The 15280-nt window shown below is 39.6% G+C and overlaps 1 protein-coding gene across 1 annotated transcript in view; it reads right to left on the reverse strand.

Moving 5' to 3' along the window:
- The window catches only part of DPY19L3 (dpy-19-like 3 (C. elegans)), a 29984-nt gene that overhangs the window by 444 nt on the left and 14260 nt on the right, over window positions 1-15280 (reverse strand). The window contains exons 9-17 of the mRNA XM_010157621.1: window positions 14608-14709; window positions 13709-13782; window positions 13312-13470; window positions 11710-11832; window positions 11238-11349; window positions 10615-10671; window positions 7815-7897; window positions 1225-1357; window positions 303-461 (exon numbers count right to left, since the gene is read on the reverse strand). Of these exons, the coding sequence (XP_010155923.1) occupies window positions 303-461; window positions 1225-1357; window positions 7815-7897; window positions 10615-10671; window positions 11238-11349; window positions 11710-11832; window positions 13312-13470; window positions 13709-13782; window positions 14608-14709 (1002 nt within the window). The remainder of the gene's footprint in view (window positions 1-302; window positions 462-1224; window positions 1358-7814; window positions 7898-10614; window positions 10672-11237; window positions 11350-11709; window positions 11833-13311; window positions 13471-13708; window positions 13783-14607; window positions 14710-15280) is intronic.

The raw sequence follows: 15280 nt of genomic DNA on the forward strand, positions 1-15280 counted from the left end.
GAGGAATACAGCCCTCTGCTGCTGGGGGAACTGAAGCAAGGAAAGGGAACGCTATTTGTGCGCTGCCAACCTGAAGCTCGCCAGGAAGCGATGACTGGCTTTGCCCAGGCTGAGTTCTTATCTACTACCATTAAAAGCAAGTGGTGTTCAATCTGGCCATTCTGAGAATGTCCAAAGGCTCCATTAGATTTTACTTCCCACACTCAGGATGAAATGGGAATAATCCAACCGACTTCAAATTGTATTTCAAAAGCAAATTGAGCAAAAAACATCTTCCTTACCAACCCTGCCCGTGGACTTACGTGGCCATTAGCTCTATCAAGGAGGTCGCGTAACCGACAGCCTCTACTGTGTCGCCTTTCATAACAAATGCTGTCTTCTAGGATCACGTAGTCTGTGCCGAAGGATCGCAGTATTCTGTAAACATCTTCCGGAGATCGCTTGGCATAGATCTGATAAATCTACGGAAGAAGAGAAGCTGTAAGACAGGTTACATTACCACCATTTCTTTGTTTGCTCTTTCATGATTCCTTTACCTTGAACCAGAGAAAGAACCGAGCTCCATAACCCACGTGATCCCAGTATTTTCAAAAAACAAACCAGAAACGCTTTATTCAGTAGCCACTTTTTTCTGTTTCTTTTTTTTTTTTTTTTGGAGTACTACGTTACAGCTGCTGTGAGGCACGACAGCGCTGCTGCTGGCTACGAGAACACTGGATGGTGCTGCTGTTTGTAGAAAGGGCTCGGTAGGTGTCCGTACAACTCTCAGAATGTCTAAATTATGGGAAAGAATAGTTTAAAATAATCTTCCCAGCTTTGCGTGGAGTTTCTCAAGGTGGTTGCTATGTATGTTATGTGCTAGTCGGGGAACTGAAGGGAGAATCAGGCAACTGTGGAAATGCTCCATGTGGGTTTAACGGCCCAACTGGGCAGCAGGATCCATTAAAGCCAACAGCACCCCAAGCAGCTCACGCAGAAGGAGCTGGAGTACGTAGGCACAGTAGCTCAGACACACACCAGCTGCCAGAAGTGAGGCAGCAGATGCCCAACCTACTGTGAGTTTCACAGAAGAAGTTACATTCTGGAACTGTCTGAAGGTAAGTTACTTCGAGGAGCAGAGCACGCCATGGCGTTTGCACGGTGCCACTGGAGACCGCGTGTGCTTTCTGGAGTGGAGCCGCTGAGCGGGGTAAGAATTAGCCGGCCCAGTCAGAACCCTCTTACCTGTTTCGTTCTCTCTCTCAGATCCTTGTCCTCGTAATGGGGATGATTAGTCAAGGTCCGTCCGGTGCACAGTTTGACCCCTGCCAATAGCTGCATGCTCCCAGCAAACACTGCTGTGTTTGGAGTGTTTGACCTAAACAAACGTCGACAAGTCTGAGTGAGGAAGTGTCTGTAGGGGCATTTTTGCATTGCTTCTTACATATCAGAAGGAAAAAAAAGACTGAAAAAATATTTTTCTGCCTCTCCTCTATTCAGGGAGCAAACTGTTCAAGCAACTCTGTTTTCTTCAAATATGGAGCGGATAAATCACGGTGATACTCTAACTGCAAATAAAAAATTTACTGTGCACTGCGAGGAAATTTAGGGAAAACATGATTCCTGAAAATTTCTAACTGTCTCCGTATTTCATGTATTTCTTGGGTTCATTTGGATATCCTCCGGATACTTGTAAATTCTGATATCCTAATTATTTTAATATTTCAAGATAATGATTGCGACTTAGATTTGTGTCTGTCATATAAGGTATTCTACATAAAATGGATTAATTTAATCTGAATGCTAAAACTTCTTGTTACTGTCCTGGCATTCACCATTCATTTGGAATGAAAACCTTGTTATGTGAGACATTAATCCTCCAATTCTGACAACTGTGGGAGAGAAGTTACGAAAAAAGTCATGCCAGGGCGGGTTACAAGAAGTGGGGTGGGGGGATGCCGAAGGTGCCAGATAGATATGCTGTCAATCACTGGTACCCTGAGCCCATCTGAAACTCAAAGCCAGTGTCTGAAACTGGTATCTGAATAACAGTCTTGGTATCTCAGCATTGTTTAAATGCCCGTTATGAAAAAATTGTATTTTTGCTCACCTTCTCCCAACAAGTTTACAACCTAAAATGTATCTAAAGACCCAACAGAAGGGCACAGCAAAAAGATAAAGTGAAAATGCCAAGCCACGGAGACTACTATAATTAGGCTAATTAAAAATGCTCACAGTATGCTTAGGTGTTTCCCAGCACTTAGAACCTGTCCTGCTATGAAGACTAAACCAACAGAGAGCAGCACACATCAAAGCAAGTAAACTGAAATTAGACAGGAATGTGAGTAGCTGCCCAACGTCCGGTACGTGTGCATGTGGCACCTGCAGCGGTCCCCTAACTGTGACACTTTGGGGTGCCCTGTAGGGAGCCCTGGGCAGCTGCAGCTATGAATTCAGTCTTCTCTAAGCTCCAGGATCGGCTTGAAAGTGTTATGAGACAAGTATTAAATTCGCCTTTCAAGAGATTACGTTTAGCAAATGAATTAATAACTACAAAACCTTCCTAAAAATTCTTGCACCGGTACACTAATCTCATCCAGGAAGGACAGAGATAGTGTTTTTAACAGGCCAGTTTAATCTCACCAATAGACGAGTTTTTCAGCAGTTTATGAAACCAGTTTAATTTTTAATTCTGAAAATATTTAATCTCTTTTAAAAATTTCTTTTTTACTTAAAATATTCAAAGCCACAAGTGTCATGAAGCGAATGTTTCATTAAAAGAAGTGAATTTCTCTTAGAATTTAGTATGACACAAATGTAACGGCCCTGACAGGCTGTCAGCTTGGACTCATCCCTGAATCTGCAGGAAAGCACAATTCCTTAGACTAAGCTGAAAAGACCATGGACTAGATTCACGGAGCAATGTGGTAGGGCTTAGACACCTAAATGAACATGGTGATTCTCAAAGGCCCCTTCAACACGTTGCCGTGCTTATGCCTGCACTGGGAAACTTGTAGAGCAAAAAGTCTGTTTCTGTGTGTGTTCAAGGTCGGTTCAAATTTGGCAACGCCCCGCAGTACTCATCTTTCCGAGGCAGTCCTGCACCTCTGATGCTGAAGAGCCCAAGATAATGCAAACGTGGAGAATCAAACTTACTTAAAAATAACCCCAACAAGTACCAAAGGCAAAACCACAAGAAAACAACAACATCAAAAAAAAAAAAACATTCCCAAGCATTAGCCTGCAGCCTTTTTCCTGACAAAAGCAAGCTTGAGGAAATGGTGATGGGGCCCTTTTTCCATAGCTTCCTGGCAAAAATGCTTCTCAGAAATGCAGACGATGCGGGGTTCAATCCCTGCCCTTTCTAAAAGCCCAGACAGGGTGAAACAGCCAAGTGCATCTGTTATTTATCAGGTACGGAGCGTTTTGCCAGCACTTCCTCCTCCTCCTGCACCTTAAAAGCGATCCAGTGACCCTTGCTTGCTTTTCAAAAACTGGCTGACGTGCCTCGGTCCTGGATGGAGTTCGAAATGAGGTATTCCAGGTGGAGGCAGATGTTTCCCTGACACTTGTTCTGCCATGTCTGAAGTCCTGGGAATGACCGGCCTCATGACACAGCACGGTTGGTGTCGGGCTGGGGCAGTGGAGGGAGGCACGCACGCCCATGCTCTACCAGCAGTGCCACCAACGCACGCCTGGCACTGCATCTCACGGCTGCGGACACGCCTGGAAGCAAGGGGATGCTGAGCTGCACGTGGTGCCTGCCCTCCTTAGCCACATCCCAAACGGCTTGCGCTGGCGGCCCTTGCCACGCGTCTGTCTTCTCCATGTGCCGCTGGAGGGAGGCACGGTCACCGACTCCCGTTTTCCAGGCACAGGGCGATTCCCGCGCTTTTCTCCGACACTCCTGCCCGAGTCAGACACCGACTGCCATGGTCTGGATCCCAGGCAGCTCACGTGCTTCAAACCACCAAGTGACACTTCTCTATTACCGACAAACGAAGCAATTTTTACAAATGTCTGAACAGACAACGTCTAAAACGAAAGGATGATTTGTTTTTATAGCTTCCTGCCAAGCCCCGTGCCGCGCTGCCCAACCTGCACACCATTTATTCTGTAGGAAATGTCACTAAATAATGACAAGGACTTACAGGTCAAACTGATTTACATTAGGTAATTTAAATGTCATCCCGAGCAGACCTGATGGCATTTTGAACAAATAATCTCATTTATTTTTGAAGCTCTAAGCTCTCAACAAGTTAATTACAGCTGAACTAATGGGTAAAGTAAGCACTATAATACATCGTATGAAGCTTTTCTTTGCCTCCACTTAAGAATTTAGAGAATTATGTACATACTAAAGAATAACTCATTAAAAATAAATGGGTTTTACAGGAGCTACAGGTCTATGCTCAACTTGCACAGACTCTAAAAGGGGCAGTTCTTTCTCTTACTAGGCTGCTAAAGAATTACTGAGTTGGTTTTAAGGAAGCCCTACAGAAATGGCCAACGTGCAATTACAGGTTACACCACCAGAAATAAAATGGCTAATTCTATTTAAAGCCCTCCAGAGTTAAACCCAGTAGTCAGTTTTCAAAGACGTAACGTCTGACAAATTTCAGATTATTCCTTTACTAGTGCCCTGGTGCGATATGAATCTAGAAAGCAAAGGGGTTTGAGAAAAGGAGATTCTCAAATATACCACGTTGAATTTTGCTTTAAGACAAAGTCTTTTTATTTGCAGAATGCTATAGTAAAATACTACAGGTTTAGCTGCAAATGATAGGCAGTAAAGCATATTTAGTCAAACTGTCATGGTTCTTTTTTTTCCCTCTGGTTTGGAAAGACTGAAAATTGCAAATATGGAAAATGACAGCCACAAAGAAAGAGCAACAAGATGCATTTTTGTTAGCCCCAGACTCAATTTTACGCATGCATATTGTGTTCACACAAAGGAGCGCACCTACACAGTTGGTATAAACCTAGTTCTCAGGCACTACCAAGTTCATGCCTGCATTTTACTGACAAATCAGTCAATCACAAAGGATAAGCCCAGGAATTTAAGAACAATAATTAAAAAAAAAAAGAAGAGGTGTAATATTGCCTTTAAAGTCTGGAATATGTGTTGATTTCAGTGTGATTACCCTTGAAAATCAGGCACGTAAGTAAGAGTGAAGAGTCAGAATTTGTAGCTGGACTGAAATTGCAATGTAGCCATTAATACAAATTACTGAATGAAAGAACCACCACTGAAACATGGGCATTCCGTTCTTGTAGCCGTAGGAGCTTTTTGGAAATTTGTGGGGTTTCCACTAATATAAGAATTTGCCTGCTTGTCCCCCACACCTGATCCAAATACAGCTGACACACAGCTATGCTCTGCCAAATCTCAGTCTCAGTTAACTTTTCCACTGTTTTGGCTGTTGTCCGAGATTTCTAAGAAGTTTTTCAATGATTTTGGCAACTGCTTATGAAATATTCCACAGTTCTAGATAGGTTTCCCCTTTAAAGGCAGAAGACATTGCTTCTTTAACACTTACCAGAAGTAAACAGAGTAGGGAAGTTCACGCTATTGATTTGCTCATTCTACTGATATTCTTCCCCATCTCACAAATGAGCATGTTGTTCCTGTTGTCTTAGGGAGAAAGACCAAAACTAAGAATTTTAATATACCTCCCATCTGGGAACACAGCTGTGAACTATCCCTGGGTCACTGGCAGGACCTGATTGACTTTTTTTTTTAAAAAAAAGCTAAGAAAATGAGGCAGTGGGTAGGCAAAAGCAAGAGCCTGGGATAGGCAAGGTCATTCATTACGTAAAGAACTGCGCTCTGCAATGGCTGCAGCCCAACAGTACGCAGTAGCTGTATGGTAGAGAGAAACCGTTCAGCTTCCTCAACACGCTATGGTAACTTCAGCAAGGGGAAGATTAAAAAATACATCTGCAGACACTTCACAGTGGGCAGACTAAGAGCTGGCTATTGTTTGGACTGTATATTTGGACAAGCTAATAGGCATTTAGATGTAAGCAGATAGAAGGGCTTTCTTGTTGCGGAGAGATTACAAGACAGTTGAGTTATTCCTAATTCACTGCTGTACGTGACAAATTAGAGCTTCTCATAGTGAGTTTTAATAATGAATGATTAGTTCCTGGCATGAACCTTGACAGATCATTAACTACAGCACAACTATCAAGTGTTAGCATACCAAAACATTTTTCTTACACATCAGAACTTAGGAAAAATCGGTCCCACTCCGAGAAACTTACCATCAATTTTGTTGGCTTGTATTTAAAGCAGAGATAATTAACTCTTCTTTACAGAAATAATATTTCTAAACACAGTAAATTCTAAGTACAAAATTTCTCTCTGTAATTGTCTGTCATGGTTTAAAATGAAAAGAGGACAAGCACCAGTTTAGCATTCTCAGCACTAAGAACTTATGAAAAATCATTCTCATCGGATCCAGTCAAACCCAGTTCATGGCTGGGAATAGCTCCACGTGCATATTTTATGCATAAATCTATATATAACTCTATATATTGTACACAGGAGACCTGAACTATCAGACACTGACCACCTTTTAATAAAACAGTAGTGCTAAATGGAACTGGCTGGTAAACATCAGTCACAAAACCATGTCAGTATGGCTGCAAAGATTCTAAATGACAGAAAAACCCATGGCCTGCTTTCAGAATAAGTCAGCGAAGGCTTGTAATGTATTTTACTTCTGAATTACTCCTTCTAGTTTATGGATTAAAGAAATACAACATTATGGAGTGTAAATAAGTTGCTATGGGTAGAATAGGCTGGGTGACTGTTTGCCCTGAAGTTCAGTGCACATGGAAACACAACACAGGGCTCCAAGGAAATACTTCAAACAGTTTCATGTTAAATATAGTAAATTCACATTTACTTTCAGAATGTTTTCCTCTAGAACATGAAACCGATTCCTTTCGGTTTTAAATCACTGTCAGAGTTCCAAATAAATACAAGACCCAGGATTATCTCTGTTCAGAACTTAACCTGGAAGTTTTTAATGGTTACTGTATGTTTAATAGAGAACACATCCCTTTAATTCACAGAGCTCCAGAGAACATCCTACCTGGCCCTTTTTCTCAGGATCTTCTACATGCAGTATTCCAAACTGTTTCCACCTAAAAAATACCTTCCTATGGTCTGTGAGAAAGCAGAAGTGATGAAGTGGGGTTGGAATGAATAACTCATACTCCCAAAAGAGACTTTGCACCTAGGTTTAGCTGTGGCAAGTTCAATTACAAATATTTTATTTACAGTTTAGAACAAAAGTTGGGGTTCATTCTAAGAAGTATAAACTATTTAGATTATTTTAAAGTTCAAGAAGCAGATTGTAGAACACAGATTTTTCAGCCCTACAACTGTACATCCAAACTCTTCAAAATTATTAAGTTGAAAACAGGACACCAGGCTGGGCAGAAGAACAAAATATTTACTGCAAAGGTCAATTAAGAGGTAGCTATAATGTGATGGAAAAAGCTTGGCACCTACAAATTTACCTCTTTTGGCTGGGAAAACTATGTGTACTTATGGGAGCAAACGGAGTCGCCTGGTTCCCTGACGCATATGCAACACAGCAGCACCACACTGACCCAGAGCAGAGCACTCTGGGGGACCTTGCATGTAGCTGTTCCCACAGCCCTTAAGGTGCTAACCTCTTGACAGCCCACTCATCCTTAACTACCTCCACGGGTCACCAGAGTTCACTGATGAGCTGTGACAAATAAGGAGAGCACTATAACTAAGAACATTAGCTCTACACAAATAGCATTTAACTTAAATAGAGAAAAAATCCTCTTACTTAATCCAGTTCATCAGCTCCACAGTGTCTGGGTCATAGAATTCTCTCAGCTCTGACAGTTCATCCATTATTCCTGGCCAGAACTGTAAGGAAAACAAGATAAATCAAAAACCAAGACAGAATGAACAAAACAAGTTCTGGATGTTGAAACACATTATTTCCTCTTAGCTGGTAACTGATCTTGTCCAGCTCGTGGGTAAGTTGCTCATGTACCCTTCTTAGGAAGGATAGGTGGCTGTCACTGCAGTATGAGTACACAGTCTGCGACCTGCAGTTCCTGCCAGATGACCAGAAGGAACAGAATTACCTGTTGTGGTGAGCCTGAGAACAGCTTTTCTCATGTGCACATCTCACTGGAAGTGTCCAGAACTCTATCAGTTAAGATCAGTTTCTATCTTAAAATTGATGGGAAACTAAAAATCGCCACCAAACATTACTGTTGTGCACTGTATCAACCTTCCAGGCAAACTGTTTCAGTTCCCTGGACTATAGGATGAATGTTAACATCCTAAATTATTCCTTGAGAGACTAAGCTTTAGGAAAAGGAGCAAGATAAAGAGGCATCATGTATCAGTTCAACACAGCCAAGCCATCAGATAATGCCAATGATTACAGGAGAAGGAAAGGCCCCAAGAATTAATGTTAAGTTTGGAAAGGCAACTTACAGCTAAATTAGAAAGAAGCACATTAGATGTGCTGTGGATGTCATTAATGGCATTTCAGAAGTTTGAATTCAAAGAGACCCACTGAAGGAAAAAAGGGAAGTGTGACTGAACATCCAGCAGACTACTGGGGGGAAAACATTTCAAAATTTACTGAGGACAAAGAACACATAAATCAAATCTGGAGGAGAGAAATAAGGATTTTAATTGATTCTGAAAGCTTAACCCTCCCAGGAAAAAAGCTAACAGAACAAAGATTTATTTAAGGGCTTCTTGTTGTGTAAGCTAGTGAATATTCAAGGGCAAAATGGAGCAATTAAGAAAGATAATACCAGTGGTAATGACTAACTGATTGCTTTGCATCAGTCTTTACTACAGAGGACGTTAAACCTGTTCCAAACCTGTTTTCTTTAGGTAATAAGGATTGCTGGCTTGCACAGTGCAATGTCACAGGAAAAAGTTTGAGAAAACCCATCAGATAATGTACAAAGCCATAAATCATCCAATTTAGACAATATTCACCCAAGAGTTGAGAAGGAATTCGAATGTGATGCTGCTTAGTGAAAATATGTGTTCTTTCACTAAAACTGTAATTATGTAGGAGGACTGGGGAGCTGGAGATGTAATTGGGCCCATTAAGCTACTTACTAGTTTAACTGTTTACTTGATACATTTTTTAAAGTAATACTGGCTGGTAGACTGGGAAACATCTAAAAGATAGTTATGACAGTATCACCACCTCACGGTTTTGGGAAGTGCAGCAGTGTAACAGACATCTTCCTGCTCTTCCTAAGTTCTCTCCGGAGATTAGTAAATGAACTAAGCAGTTGTAAAATGAGACTGTAGGGTCTCATCATGAATCAAAATTTCCTGTCTTCATTACTAAACCACCCTGGATAGCTAAACATTTTGAGAGCCTGGAGTATTTCAGGGTGGAGACAAAAGGAAACAGGCTCTGCTTTGCTTCTAGATCATGCTCCAAACCTGCCCTGCAACCTAGGGAGAATCTAGTGACACTGGATGTGTCCCCTGGATAGTCCCCTGGATGCTGGGACTATTATATGGCACTAACTAACCTACACAGGTTTTTCAAGTCACAGTGTCATACGTTAGACTGTCTATCAGCATGTCCTGCTCTGGCATCACCCGTGTCAAAAGAAATGGCATCATTTCTATTACTTTTCAGAGATTATGAAAATGGTAAATGACTTCCCTAAGCAGCATACCAAAGGGGAAAAAAAATTCCTAAGAAGTTCTCTTGCAGAAGAGTAAGAAAACTTAAGTGGAATACATCAGTGTAACTTAACTCAACAAACAGTATTTTTTGACTTTTCATTTCACTCTTTTACGGAGGGAACAGACTTCCAGAGTGAACTCTATTAGGAGCTTTCTTAACTGTTATGCTTTACTACTGCCTTTTTAAATTTAATGATGAAATTCCCCTCGAGTTTCTTGAAGGTAATTATTTAACAGAAATATTCTCATCTAGCACTAGGTATTGCAGAAATAACCTCTCCATCAAAGCAGCATCTGTATTTTTTGTATTTGTAAGAGCAGACTAAATGAATGGTATGCCCATTAAACTGATGTTGTAAATCTCACTTGTGGACAGACTAATAATCTTGTGCACGTTACTATTTGAAATATGTTTTAAGTATTTACATTTCAACTTGGGACCATAATAATACTTTGTTTCTGGGACAGACTGAAGATGACATAAGTACTTGATTAGTTTAACAATTCTGCATTTTAAAACATATAAACTTTATGATTATTTCTCCTCCTACAATGAATTGTTCCACAGTTTAACACTGTGCATTTTATGTGCAACTTACTAAGAAAAACAGACAACTTACATTTCTACAAAATTCTGCATTTAAATAACACCTGGTAACTTACACAGTCAGACAAACATTCGTGTCCACGAACAGCTACTTTGGATCAAGTGAGCTCCACTGATCCTTGACATACAATTCCATATGCGTAAAGGTACTTGCACTTCAGGTAGTCTATCCCAGTTTTTAAGATTCAGCTGCACAAATTCTACGTAATTATTTATCAAACAACATCCCTTTAAGGAAAAAGGAAAATTCTGTGCAAATAAAAAAACCCCAAAACATGGGAAAAAATATTCTTACCTTATATGAAATGTAGAGGAATGTAATTACTGGTAGAGAATACTTAATCAGATGCATCTAAGAGAAAATGCAAAAAAAATAATTGGTTATTGTGACGATACATTTATTTGGATAGACTTAATTGTTAACATGTTGATATCTGACACATTTATCATGTGGTAGAATTTACAGAGTTTTAATTTTAAGGCACATTCATTTTTTTTAAAGTAAAACCTTTATTACAGGCCTATCACAGATGATAGATTCCTATCTATACACTTAAATCTGACTTCCACAAAGTGAGAATTGATACAGTGATGTATCAATTCAGTGTAATGGATTGTAAAGGTCTTCTCAGACTGCTGGTGATTTCTTAATATGGTGAGACTAAGGCTTTTTTTAGTAAAATTGTGGTAATTTTTCATAGCCACATCTATATTGCCATCTAGTGCATTCAAATGGAATTGTTTAATATATAAACCACTAGAATACATATTACTAAATTTATACAAATGCACTTCAAAGATACCCAGTTTAAAAGGACTACAAACAATATTCATTTCAGATGTCTTACAGTCCCGAGTCTTGGTTTGGTTTAGATATGGAGCAAAAACAAGTTTCATGAAGTGCTGTATAGTGCTAACCCTCCGTGATGTGTAGAGACGAACACCCTTCAGGATAAGTTTCCATACTTCTGTACTGCACAGGCCAAAAGATGCAAACACACACATGTGGGATGTCCAGAGGTACTTCATCCTGGAAGAACACAGACAAGTTTTTGCTGATCATCTGGAGCTCTGCTAAGCCGTGTTGATGACAGCAGCTATGTTAGAGAAATTCTGAACAGTTTTCTTGGACTTTCAGGACTCTGAAGTAATGGAGTAAGAGATTGACTTTGCACTTTGCTATGTGCTCTTGAGAACATCTCTGCTCCCAAACTTCCAAACATTCTTTTTGGCACAATTTTGGGAAATGCTTCAGGCTACAGCAGAAACACACTGGGGGGAGAAAGATGGTACGTGATCCTATCACTTTGTGGTCAGCATATTTTACACACTTACAAAAATATACTCCATTGCCTCAAAAAGCCTTTAGTAGAATTAAAAAAATATATACCTCATTGTGCTTAATGCTAGACAACCAAAAAGAACGGTGTGAATTAAGTTGTAAGCAGCATCAGGCTTCAGTGTTACTGTGCATTCTTCTACTTTTTCCATGAACTGTACTTGATTTGAACCTCTAATTAAACAGAAGAAATAAAAAGTGTTATCTTTAGTTCTGTAACATGTTTTACATAGTTGTATTTTAAAAAGCACTTAATCCTTCTGATGCTAAAGAGCATTACTACTGCTATCGGTCCGCAATCTTCTGTTGTATCTATGATACAATTAAGCCTGATAGCACCAACTTGATGCAGCACCAGGTATTTATCTTCACGTCTAGCTTTCGGGAAGTGCAGTGGGTTTAAACAGGCTGGTTAAGAATGAGATAAAATTGTTTACGGGAAGTCTTATTCAGCAACTTATTGCTTGAAGCAGTTCCTCCCGCAGGGTTCACAGGGCTTCTGATTAGAGTGAAGAACTTAACTGTGTTTTGTGGGGGTTGTGCTGGTATATCTGGATGCTCCTAATGCCATAGACTGGAAGTAAAATTACAGAAAAGAAGTGCTGAAAGGTCTGGATACGACTCTTGGGAATATATTTGGAGGGCTGATGAAGAAAACAAAGAAGCTGCTTAAACGTGTGAGTGTTTTCCCTGTTTTTTCGGGTGGGAGAGAACTGGGCAGTGTTAAAAATTAGGGTAACGTTTGGGATCACATTTAGGATTACAGAAAATAAGAGCTGCAGGGTCTTTTGTTTGTCTCTAAAATTGATTGATGCAGCCTATTTTTAAGAGGCTGGTTGAATAGTACCAAAATGCCTTACACATGCCTATGACTTCACAATTATTAGGACATAGTTTCAGAATGCCTTAGATCCTCTCCCTCCCCCTTTTCATCCTGTTTTCCACAAAATCTACCATGAGTGGCATTAGTTGACACTCCTTGAATTTTTGCTTAATCAACTTTTATATCATCCCTTCTAACTTTTGCCCAGGTGTAAATGTAAAACTGACGGGTCTATAAGGAACCATTTACTTTTCTTTTTAAATAGTAGTTCAGTAGTAATTTTTTTCTAGTGTTGTGGAAATATGTCCAAATCCTACAGATTAGCTACAGGAACTGGCAGAAGTGGTTCCCAGTTGCAGTCTACCACTCCTGCTTCTTCACACAGATCACAGGAAGTTCAGCACAGACTATCCTTGCTCCTTTCTAGGCAGATTAAGGACACCACCAGGGAAATCTTTGATTGGGAGCGCTTTGCACAGGGAAAATGGGATGAACTAAAGAAACGAGTGTTTTTTTTCTATAAGCAGTCTTCCCCTGCTTCCTCTCCTCCCCCAAAACCCAACCAACCCTACATATATTGCAAAACTTCAACAGCAAACAAGAGAGCTTGAAGGAATCTAGGCAATAATGTTTCTTTCTTTCTTTACATCCTTTGCATTTTTAGCTTTAATAGGAAGTTACTTATTTTGCCTGATCTCTCTGTGTCCTACTGTTTCCTTAGTGCCTGTGGAAAGTAATACTGCATGCTGCTGTATTCAACTGTCAGCTCCTTACCCTTTGAAAAAGAGAAAATTGATAAAAACGTGAATTATTTTAAGAATATATTTTACCTGAGGTTCCGAAAAGCAACAATTACAGCTGCTACTGTCATAAGGAAGAGAACAAATACGTAGACGTAAAAAAGTAACGTATCCGAGAGTCTTGAAAAAGTGTTTAACGGTAGCAACCCAAAAGCTTCTTCGCAAAGATAGAGGTTAGCATCAAAATCTCTAAAGGAAAAAGAATAATCCTTGTTATCATGTATTTCATAATGTCAAAAAGGAACCAAGTTTCCTTTTTGCCCCAAGAAATTATAAAGACCCAGTTGTGTGGATATTATGAAGGAAAATATATGACATAAACATGAGGCAAAAATCCCTGATAATCACCAAGATTTTCAGTGAGAATAACCTCCAGACTTCACTTGATGAAGTCATACAAAAAAGCAAAATTGCATCTAAATCATACCTTGTTGACCCAAATCCAAATTTTGCTTTCAGGAATTTGAATATATGTTCATCTGACTCAAGATTAAGAACTTTCTAAAAAGGGGGAAAAAGAAAGACAATTATATTTTCAGTATCAAAACATTAAGCTTCACACAGTAAACAGTTTTTCAACATTTGAGTGAAACTCTGAAGCAACACAAGTTTACTGAGATAGGATGCTTCGCAATCAAATGAGCACTCGGTTTGTAACTGTGGTCCTGTGGTCCATAGGGCAAGTTACTTTTTACAATATCTATTAGGGTTAGTTTCTTATTTACAGGTAAAGTTTATCCAGGACAAGTTGGTTTGAGCGGAATTTATTTCAATGGCTTATCATCTCTTCCTGTGATACTTTCAATTTCCACATGTACTAAATTTTAATCTGCTGATAATAGATTTCTTGAAGATTAAAACTCTGAAGCAGAAAAAGTGTTACTGTCACTAATGTCTACAGACATCCCTGTGTATAAGAAGCAACAACAGGGGTGGGATGGGATGGGATGGTCTACAACGTTTTTATAACAAGTATTCATTTTTAAATGCATTCACTGAAAAGTAAACTCAATGAAAGACTCTGCAAATGCTCATCAGTATCAGAATGCAGTATAAATCTAGACTTGTTATAAAATGAGAGGTGAGCTTCAAGTTACAAATACGTATTCAATTATTTGGTGTTACTTTATGAAGTTTAAGAATATCTTTTAAATATTATTTATACCAAAAATATTAGAAAACAATCCTTCCTTTCTAACACAGTCTCTGAAATGCACTGAAATCTCAGCGCAATTTTTTATCTAATGATATTACTGTAGATGGTTAACAAATAGCTTTTAACACAATACATTTTCTAAGTTTCTATATCAAAAATTATTTGCTTACCTTGATGAATTTATTTATCAGGAGAGTCAAGCACAAGACTAATAGTACATGGAGGATAAGTTTCCCAAGCCTATTAAGCAACCCACCCTTTTTTAGGTTTTTCTAGAAAAAAGAAAATATAAGCATTTCAGATTTTTTTGTATGCATTTGGAACACAAGCACCATGGATCATTTGAAACTGCTTACCTGCTAGGCCTCATCAGGATCAAATTTATATTAGATTCATGTAAGCGAAAATGTACACATAACCAAGTACCCAGAGTAAAAACACATTTCCTCAGCAAAACTGAAGGGACAATATCATAAAAGCTGGCCAGCACACTGATCTGGTAGAGTTCTGTAACTAGCCGAGCAGCCTTCCTTCAGAGGTGGCCGCATTAGATTCATCCTGGCAGCCAGTGCTACTCAGGTGGTGTTCCCAGATTCCCCTAATTTCAACAGCGTTGCGTGCCTTTTGAAAGTTCTGTGGTTTAGACCTTCCACCGAAATATGGCAAAGGTGTCTTCTGGCTCTAAGTGTCAGCTGGTAGGACTCTGAGCTATATTCCCGTTCAGAGCTCCAGATCTGAGACTGGTTCTTTGGCTGCTCGCAGGCGACTTTGGGTAAGTGCAGGCATTGCCGAACTATAAAAAAACCACAGTCCTGATTTTAAAAATCATGAGTGAGAGACAGC

This window comes from Eurypyga helias, unplaced genomic scaffold, assembly GCF_000690775.1.
Source record: "Eurypyga helias isolate BGI_N326 unplaced genomic scaffold, ASM69077v1 scaffold28328, whole genome shotgun sequence".
Classification (NCBI taxonomy): Eukaryota; Metazoa; Chordata; class Aves; order Eurypygiformes; family Eurypygidae; genus Eurypyga; species Eurypyga helias.